Source organism: Vanellus vanellus (assembly GCF_965231255.1).
Source record: "Vanellus vanellus genome assembly, chromosome: Z".
Lineage (NCBI taxonomy): Eukaryota > Metazoa > Chordata > Aves > Charadriiformes > Charadriidae > Vanellus > Vanellus vanellus.
In genome coordinates, this window is record NC_138908.1 from 24735070 (window position 1) to 24744751 (window position 9682).

Below are 9682 nucleotides of genomic sequence, written 5' to 3' on the forward strand. Positions count from 1 at the left end.
AAGGACAAGGTGAATCGAGTCAATTTGCAGAGGTAAAAGCCATCCAGCTGGCGTTAGATGTTGCTGAACGAGAAAAGTGTCCAATACTCTATCTCTATACTGACTCATGGATGGTGGCAAATGCTCTGTGGGGGTGGGTAAAGCAGTGGAAGCAGAGCAACTGGCAGCGCAGAGATAAACCCGTCTGGGCTGCTGAGCTGTGGCAAGACATTGCTGAGCGGCTAGCGAACCTAGTCGTAAAGGTACATCACGTAGATGCCCACGTACCCATGAGTCGGGCCACCGAGGAACATCAAAACAATCAGCAAGCGGATCAGGCTGCTCAAATTTTCCAGACAGACTTGGACTGGGAACATAAAGGTGAACTATTCTTAGCTCAGTGGGCCCGTGACACTTCCGGTCATCAAGGAAGGGATGCAACATATAAATGGGCCCATGACCGAGGGGTGGATTTAACCATGGACACTATTGCGCAGGTTATCCGCGACTGTGAAACATGCGCCGAAATCAAGCAAGCTAAATGGTTAAAACCTTTGTGGTATGGGGGACAGTGGCTGAAATATAGGTATGGGGAGGCTTGGCAAACTGATTACATCACGCTCCCTCAAACTCGCCAGGGTAAGCGCTATGTGCTTACAATGGTGGAAGCAAGCACCGGATGGTTGGAAAGCTCTGCCGTACCCCATGCCACTGCCCGGAATACTATCCTGGGCCTTGAAAAGCAAGTCGTGTGGCGACATGGCGGCCCAGAAAGAATTGAGTCAGACAACGGGACTCATTTTGAAAACAATCTTATAAGTAATTGGGCAAAAGAAGATGGCGTAGAGTGGATATATCCTATCCCCTATCATGCACCAGCTTCTGGGAAGATTGAGCGATACAATGGACTGTTAAAAACCACCCTAAAAGCAATAGGAGGGGTGGAACCTTTAAAAATTGGGACAAGCATTTAGAGCAAGCTACCCGGCTAGTTAACACCAGGGGATCCATCAATCGAGCTGGTCCTGCTCAATCAGACCTTTTACATACTGTAGAAGGGGATCAAGTCCCTGTGGTGCATGGAAGGAATTTGTTAGGGAAAACTGTTTGGGTTTTTCCTGCTTCAGGCAAAAGCAAACCCATTCGTGGGACTGTTTTTGCTCAAGGACCTGGATGTACTTGGTGGGTGATGCTGAAGGATGGAGAAGGTCAATGTGTACCTCAAGGGAATTTAACCCTTGGTGAGAATACTCAATCCTGAGCAGTATGATGCTGATCACTACATAATACTAACAGTGTTCCATACGTGCTTTTCAGGATAATAGAGAGGTGATGAAACCTGAGATAGCTTCATCAAGTGGCATCCAGCAAGCTCTTCAAGATGAACATGCTATCCGTGGGCACAAACCAGAGTGAATTTCGTACCATCTTTCCTGCCCTGAGATGAGATCCTGCAATCATGAACTAAATGGACTTTTGCATATAACTTTTGTAGGTAAATGTAAACCATAGATGAGTGACCTGCATGTATCCATCTCATATATATAATCTGTGTGTGTGTAAATTTGATAGATAAAAGTAATAGTAATCTGAGCAAGATGCAAATGGTATGGAATAAGGGGTGGAATGTCCTGGTTTGAGGTAAAACAGAACCAATTTTGTTCAGTAACTTCGCTTGTTAGCTGGGCCTCTTCTAACTACTGAAATTAACTGCATATTGTGCAGACAGCGTTCACTCTCTCAGAGTGATAAGACCACTTGTTTGTAGCTGATGCCCAGACATGGTATGCAGAGAGGCTCCTGCTTATACTTATTGCTATAACCCCCAAGGCCAACCAACTTTGTTATTTGCCCCGTTGGAGGGTCGGAAGCGGAAAAGCATAGTGGAGTCCCACCTGCAGGGAGAAGCGGACAGGACAGGTGACCCAAAACTCACCAACAGGGTATTCCATCCCATCTGCCTCATGCTCAGTATAAAAGCTGAGGGATCAAAGGGGCAGCTCTTCCTTCAACGGCCGACGTCTGAGGAGGACTCTGTTCATCTGCCTGTGATCCCGATTCTGAATCCAGATCCGGAATCCAGTTCCCGTCCGTCACTGCGTCCAGCCTGGGACTGCCCCAGTGCCAGCCGGTGACGTCATTGTCATCTCGGGAGCTTGATAGGGTTTTGTGTCTATTTTTCATTTTTTCTTTTCTTTTATTATTAATACTTCATTAAAGTACTTTAGTTCCTTCTAAACTCATAAGTCTCTTTTTCCTCCTCTGCCTCTCTCTTTGAAGAGGGGTAGAGGGGAGCATCTGTCGGTGCCATCTGGGGTGCCACAGGTCCCCAGTAGTGGATTTTGGCCTAAACCACGACAGTCCCGTAGCTTGTGAATTTGACTGGTTTCCCTGTGCCATGAAGTCGATTTTAACCCGACTAAAGCAAGACATGTATTTAAAGTGAAATCAAAGTGTGCTAACCTTTGTATACAGAAAACAGTTGGAGTTCTTCTCTATCTCAGATCTTTGGCAGCAGAGGCATTGCTTTCTCATGGAGGCCGGCTCCGTGTGTACGTGTGCACAGAAAGCAGGAGCGGTGGGGCAGGGTGTCAGTGCACCCCTGAGAAGCTGTAAAACATTTGGTCCGGTCTCAGTGTGCAGCTGCAATAGGTGGGAAAACAGGAGGAAACCAAAGGCGGCAATGAGAAGACAGCTGTATCAGCCTGAGTATTTGATGAGCCATATACATAGCTCACAGTTAACCTCAAGTGGTAACATGAAGGAAATGAAAATGTTTCTTCTGGGGACAATGGGGCACAGGGGTGCTGACAGTTGGCCTGATGGGTGTTATCAAAAGTTGGAGACAAGTCCCCTTGATTGGCCGGAGCAGACGCCCAAAGGCTGTACTGGGTTGCCCATGGATGGCAGCGGGAGTTGTCCAGGGACGGGATCAATTGTCCCAGCAAAGGCAGTCTGGTTGCCCGGAGTCTGCACTGAGCTGCCCACGGGTGGCCCCGGGTTGCCCATCAAGAGCACCGGGCACCAAAGGGCTGCATCAGGTTGCCATAGCGGCTGCAGGGAGCTGCCCAGGCAGAACCCGGTCCCTGAGCGCCCTGCGCCCCTGGCAACGCTGCCCTGGTTCTGTGTCACACAGGGCACTGGGGACGCTGCAGTGTCTGGCAGTGCTGCCACCGAACCCCACAGCACAGCAGGGAGTAACCGCCCTCCCGGGCACTCCCAAGCCTCTGGAGGTTTCGGGTGAGTATGTACCATTATGGGAAAGTATTTTTTATGCAAACTTCCCATTTTTGAAGGACTCAAGTGGCTTTCACGCTGTAACAGATGGGATTGAGCACATGCTTTGTGTCAAACCCCACTCCCACCCAGGCATCTTGTTGCAGCACACCAGTGTCCTCACCTTTCACTGGGCTCTGAGCCAGGCTGGGAGCTGTGGGGAGGGGATGGGGTACCTCCTGAGTCGCCTCCTGAGGGTTTGGCCTCAGATGCGGTGTGTTAGGGACATTTGCTGGCCCTCTGCATGATGTTTCTGACAACAACTGACTGATACCCTGAATCTGAAAAGAGCAGTAGCACCCACAATGCCGTATGCAGTTCTCGGTAGCAAAATCTTCACGTGTGGCCATTCCTCCTAGGGCTCCTGCAAGGCTGCTGTTTACACACCCCTCTGAAAAGACTGTCTGGGATTTCTCCTTTCCAAGTGCATCGATTTTACGTCAGGTGAGGCGTAGGCATTTTTCTTCCTTTGCAAGTCAAGAGAGGGCTGTTCTCTTGAGACTGAAATAGCTGGAGGGGGGTCAAATTTGGATATAGATCTGCAAAGCATCAATGCAAGTGAAGGTGGGGGGTGAGGATTGAGTCCCTGACCCACCAATCACACTGGGTTGGTCCAAAGGGGCGCAGCTATCGGGGCTGGAAAGGGCACTTTGAAAGAGAAAAGGACATCTGGAGTACTAGAAGATCAGCACATACGCCAGCCAAAGAAGCCAATGAATACAAGACAATCACCAGCTACACTTTCACGGGATTGACAGATTTGAGGAGAATGAAGGCTAATATCTGTCATTCTCCTGAGCAGCCATGCTTTGCTTTTCTCCGCATTTCAATACTTGAGGCTAGATACTAAACAAATTCAAATCCCTTTCCAGATACAAATGCTTGGGGTGCTGTGAGAAGGCATTTGCTTTCAAGAGTTTTAGGCCTGTACAGGTGACCTGTGGGTGCTGTGTGCGTTGCTGTTTGTGTTAGAAGCTGCATGTGTTGCTGTAAGAAGGAAGGCAAGTGCAGGTGCTGACTGAGGGAAGTTGTCTTCTATCTCCTCCTCTGTGCAGGACAAGTACTTGAAGAGCAGTGGTCAGGAATGGAGGCTGTCGGCTCTCGCTTAACGGCAAGACGTGCCAAGGTTCTGCCTGCCATCAACACCATGACTGCCAGCTATAAGGACCGTTTCCCGTACTACCCGTTGCCTCAGAGCTCCAGCCTCCCCTGGATGCCCAGCACCTACTCTAAAAGAGATGCCATCAAACCAGCTTTGGCTCCCTTTTCCAAAACTTCCCAGGGGATGACCACCAGCGAGAAACTCCCTTACATTTCCAACAGAACAACCCTCTTCACCCGCTACACCCCTGACGACTGGTACAGGTCCAACCTGACCAAGTACAAAGAGTCAGAGACTTCCCGGCACAATGCGGAGGCTCTGAGAGTTGATACCACCCGCATGATTGGGGATAAATACCAGCAGACAAAGAAAACACAAGAAGAAAGCACCAAAAGCCTGGGAGGACGTGTGAATGCTATTGAGTTTTGGAAAGGGGAGCTCTGCCGTGAGCTGGATGAGATGATCGGGGAGACCAACACGCTCACAGACATGAAGAAGAGACTAGAAAGGGCCTTGGCTGAGACGGAGGCCCCTCTCCAGGTAAGCACTCTGTCCAGTGGGCTGCAAGCTGTAGCCTACTGCTGGAACAACTGCAGCCATTCAAATGTCTAAGTTCCACTGCAGCTCCGCAAGACCTAGAGAGTTTTTATGAAGAGACCATAAGTTAAGTTTGCAATGTCTTCCCATCTGCTGCATCCCCTATCAGCCCGTTATGAGCTCATCACAATTCTATTTGCTTAACCAAATATTTGTGTAGGCGGAACATCCAAATTCCTGGACTGGGAGACAGAAGCCCATGTCTTCCTACAACACCCTGGGGAGGTCAGCATCAAGGCTGACACAGGTGCCTGTGCCACAGCTCTGGTTGCAGCTGGGACACGCGTGCTTCCTCATGTTGATTTGATGCATACGGTGCAGTTCGGTTTCTTGTTGTCAGCTGAAGCAGCCGCCCTGGGCACTTTGTTCCCCTGGTGTCCCCTCTGTGCCCGCCTAGAATTTCTTTTCTTCCATTTCTTGAGACGGGGACTCTCTCTATAGAGAATCCTGCCCCTGCACCCAACAGTGATGGCATGTCCCCAACAGGTCGCTCAGCAGTGCTTGCTTCAGCGGGAGAAGAGGATGGGCATTGACCTCGTCCATGATGATGTGGAGAAAGAGCTCTTCACGGTAAGTTGGGCCACCCAGATCATGTGTTAAAGCCAGTTTTACCTAAACTGCCCTACTGAGGCTTTGCAGCCTTCTTCCCTACCTGGCTCCTTACCGCTGGGGAGGTGCTCAGCTCTTCAACCCCCCCAAAACCTGCTGGGCCACGGGATGGGGTTCCCCCAGGCAGCAGCATGCCCACGCCGTGTGGGTATGACTTGGCCGTACAGAGGAAGGAATAGCTGAAGAGCAGCTGCGTGTTTGGGTAGCGTGTGGGGGTTCTGTGACCATCTTCAGGGAGTAGTGCACTAAAGACATGCACGCAGTTTGGGGGCACTTTCTCCACTCCCTGCCTGTTTACTCTGGGCAGAAAGACAAGCAGGCAAGTTCTTGCTGTGTGCAGGGTTGGGGAGGTCTGAGGGGACGAGTGGCATCAGGACAACTGAGTACAGACACTGATGATGGGGCCATGTGTCCTTTACCCAGGAAGTCAATGTCATCAGGTCGTGCCAGGAGAAGATGCAGCGGTACCTGGATGAAGCCAAAGCCCAGCTCGCGTAAGGAGGAGCTCCTTATGTCATGCTGTAGGGCTGATGTGCATTTGCAGTTGTGATGTGGACCCCCAGCAGACCCCGACCTCTCCCCACACCCTGCAGATGGAAAAGCCAGGCGGGCTCCCCGGGAAGTGGGCAGTGATGCTCATGGGAGGACAGAGCTGTGTGGGAGGGAGCTGCGGGGAACTGGAGCGGGGAGGAAGCCCTTCCACCTGAACATCCCCAGCAATGGCTGTTGTTTGCATGTTGAAGGTCCAACAGGGCGGCCCAGCACGAGCTGGAGAGGGACCTGGCCCACAAGCAGGCGGCCCACCGCATCGATGACAAGTGTCACCACCTGAGGAGCACCTCCCACGGCATCAGCTACTACCCAGCGGTGGAGCGGGTCGATGCCACGTGAGTGCACGCTGGGCGGCACGCCAGCAGCAAGCTGTGCCCGGGATGCACGGTGCCTCTCCCTGGCAGGGAGCTGCTTGTCCCCAGCCCACTGTCAAGGCACGTCCATCCCGCCTGGAGACAGCTGCCTGAGTGGGACCGTTTCTCTCTGCTTATTGTTATTCTTACTGTTATTGTTATTGTTAACCTTACCTTTATTCTTACCCTTACTCGTACTCTTCTTCTCATTCTTATTTTCTGTTGTTGTTCTATTAAACTGTCTCTATCTCCACCCGTGAGTCCTGTTCTTTCTCTTTCCCCTCCATTGAGAGTGGCTGTGTGGTCCTAGCTGCTGGCCAGAGTTAAACCACAACCTATGCTCAAATTAAAGACGGAGATTTCAGATACATTTAATCAGTGCTGCTCCCAGGCAGGCTTCATGCCTGCCCACGTCCAGCTTCAGCACTACGGGCTTACCGGGGCCTCTTCTTCCCCCTCACCTCCTGAAGGATCTCGGTGCCGGACTCTTGGGCCAATATCACAGACGACAACATCCTCCGCTCACAGAGCCAACGGGCGGCCTCCTCCAAGCTGCGGGACAACATCGAGAACCTGCTGGTGGTGGTGGCAAACGAGATGCGGAGCCAGTTCAACAGGGTGAACATCGCCTTCACCAAACGCATCAGCGAGACAGCCGATGCCAAGAGCAAGATCCGGACCCACCTGGCCAAGGTAGTCGGAACCCCTCCCTTTCGGTGTGTCACTGTCACTTCCTAGTGACACCCCTGAGGTGGGACCCTTAGGAGTTGGCACCGTAATTTCATCTCAAGGGGTCTGTTTTTGCTAGGGCATCCTCACTGGCAGCCTGGAAGCACAGGGATTGCCAGCAGAAAATGCCAATGCTGGTTGCATCTCCTGGTAGTTCCTTCAGAAGCGCTGGCTGCCCTCCAGAACGGCCTTGCTGGGCCTCTGCTGGGCTGCCTGCTGGGGGGGTTGCAGGCTTGCTTCTCCTCCAAGGACGTGCTTTCACTCTCCGTGCTCTGGGGCTGCTGCACGGGCATGCGTGTGTTTGCTTTGCCAAGCAGAGTCAGTGGAAATCAGTGATGGACACCTGCCTCAGAGCTGTGGGTCTCATAGAAAGCTTCCTGAAATGGGCCCCACACTGTATTGAGTAACTGAGGGAAGACGGGGCTTGCAGCACTGCGAGCTGATGCCACGTCTTTCAGTGAGGATCCATGAAGAACCTTCCCTCTCTGAGTTACTGTTGATGGATGATTAGTTCCAGCAAGCGGTAATTTTGGGAAGCTGGGAATTCAATAGGTCCATCAGTGCTCCAAAACCTCCTCTGATGTGACAGCAAGAGCCAAGAGAGGTTTTTCCCTGAAGAAAAATTACTCTTGGCTCTGCGCCTTGATGTGTAGCAGAATGACAGGGGTCTGAGCCCAGGGTCTGCTTATTGAACTTGTTTTGTTCTGCAGATGGACAAGAGGAAAGGGTAATTATGTTGTCACTTGAGAAGATACTTTTTAATTTGTGCATGGGTTTCTTTTTTACGCCAGATGCTGCAGGAAATCTTCCAGGTGGAGAAGACCATGGAAGCCATCCAAAAGGCCATTAGGGACCAAGGGCCTCCCTTAAAAGTGGCTCAGAGCCGGCTGGACGAGCGCACACGCAGACCAAACGTGGAGCTGTGCCGGGACACTGCCCAGCTCCGGTAAGGCAGGAGCGTGGGTCTGGTGGGCTCCTTGAGGAGTTACGGCTGGTAGCACCCGGGGGTAGCACTGCATGAAAAATTAAGCATGGGCTTTTCTTTCAACAGTCCTTCCATAAGCGCACTGCTATAATCAAAAGCAATGAGCAGGTATTGCAGCCTTTGGGTGCTGGGAGAGCTCTGCGCCCACAAAGGAGGCTGTACACCATGGCCGGGTATAGCCTGATGGCACCCCATGAGGGGATGGATTCTTCCCGCTTGGGTAAGCCCCATCTTCTCTCCAGCCTGCTTCCCGGCAGTTGGATGTGCTCAGTTTTGAAGGACGAGCCCTTTACTCTCCAACAGGATCCTGCTGAGATCCCTTAGGCCCTTCCTTTTGGGGAACTGCAAGGAAGGGTGCCCCCTATGGAGAAGCAGAAAGGGCTGTCCTCACCTTCTCCGAGGACACTGGAAATCCTTTCAAGGACACAGTGGTCTGTTTGGGATTGCACGCCGAGGAGCTGTGGAGAAGTAGGCTGGCCTGAGCGCCCAGCAGCACCCCCTCTGAGGCACCCCAAAGTTCACCCCTCCTGGGAGCCCGTTGGGCAAGACTCCAGCTGAAGCCTTTTCAGAGCAATTGAAACCCAGCCCCACAGCCTTTGCAGCATCTCGTACAACAAGGGTTTTTTCCATCCTCCCCTTGTTTCACATTCACTTTTAGCCTCTCCCAGATGTCCTGTTTTCTTTGTGTGCATCTGTGGGCATGGGGAGGATGCCTGCACAGGGAAATCCAGGAGGGGGAGCCAACAAACCCCCCAAACCAAGCAGGAACAGGAAACCACACCTGCTCATCCCTCTTCTTGCTGGCCTGAGCTGCTCTGGGAGAGGCGGCTGCGCATTGCCAAAGCCTTTGAGCAGACTTAACCATGCCTCCCCGCTGAGGTCTGGAGGAACTCTGCCCTCAGCTTTCCCATGCGTCTGCCAGAAACAGGGGGTCTGAGTTAGTCTGAGCACGCTGAAGGGGGAAATCCTGTGACCAAGGGGCCCTTCAGCAATGCCACGCTAGAAACCACCCCCACGATGGCACTGTTAACCAGGGTTTCTTGCTGTTTTCCAGCCTTGTCAACGAGGTCCACAAAATCAACGAGACGGTCCAGAGCCTCCAGCAGCGCCTGAGAGACACCGAGGACACCCTGCAAATGCTGGTTCATACCAAGTCGGTCTTGCAGCATGACCTGGCCGTCAAAGCCAACACACTCTTCATTGATGAGGAGAAGTGCATGGGCATGCGCAAGACCTTTCCCAGCACTGTGCGGCTGCTGGGTTCCATTTAGGCTCAGCTGAACTCACTGAATCTGTTGTGTGAGGGATTCCCAGTTTGGCTAAGATGCTTTGGAAATACTTGATTAGAGTTTCACTTCCTGCTGAAAGCCATGAGTAGAAATTAAATGATCTGTTTGTGTGTTATACGGTCTACCGGTATTTTTTTTGCCTTTGGTTTTTCTCTTTCCACTGTACTTTCACGGTGTGCCAGAAAGTCACTGAAAATACTTTGTATGCGAC

At 51.8% G+C, this 9682-nt stretch overlaps 1 protein-coding gene across 1 annotated transcript; it reads left to right on the plus strand.

Moving 5' to 3' along the window:
- Window positions 1-4339: 4339 nt before the first annotated feature.
- On the plus strand, window positions 4340-9453 carry LOC309683167 (tektin-3-like; the record flags this gene model as incomplete). The annotated part of the gene is made up of 7 exons (XM_082497368.1): window positions 4340-4897; window positions 5441-5524; window positions 5987-6057; window positions 6307-6450; window positions 6939-7161; window positions 7989-8143; window positions 9237-9453. The coding sequence occupies 7 exons, from the start codon at window positions 4340-4342 to the stop codon at window positions 9451-9453; spliced, it is 1452 nt and encodes a 483-aa protein (XP_082353494.1).
- Between the last annotated feature and the right edge of the window lie 229 nt (window positions 9454-9682).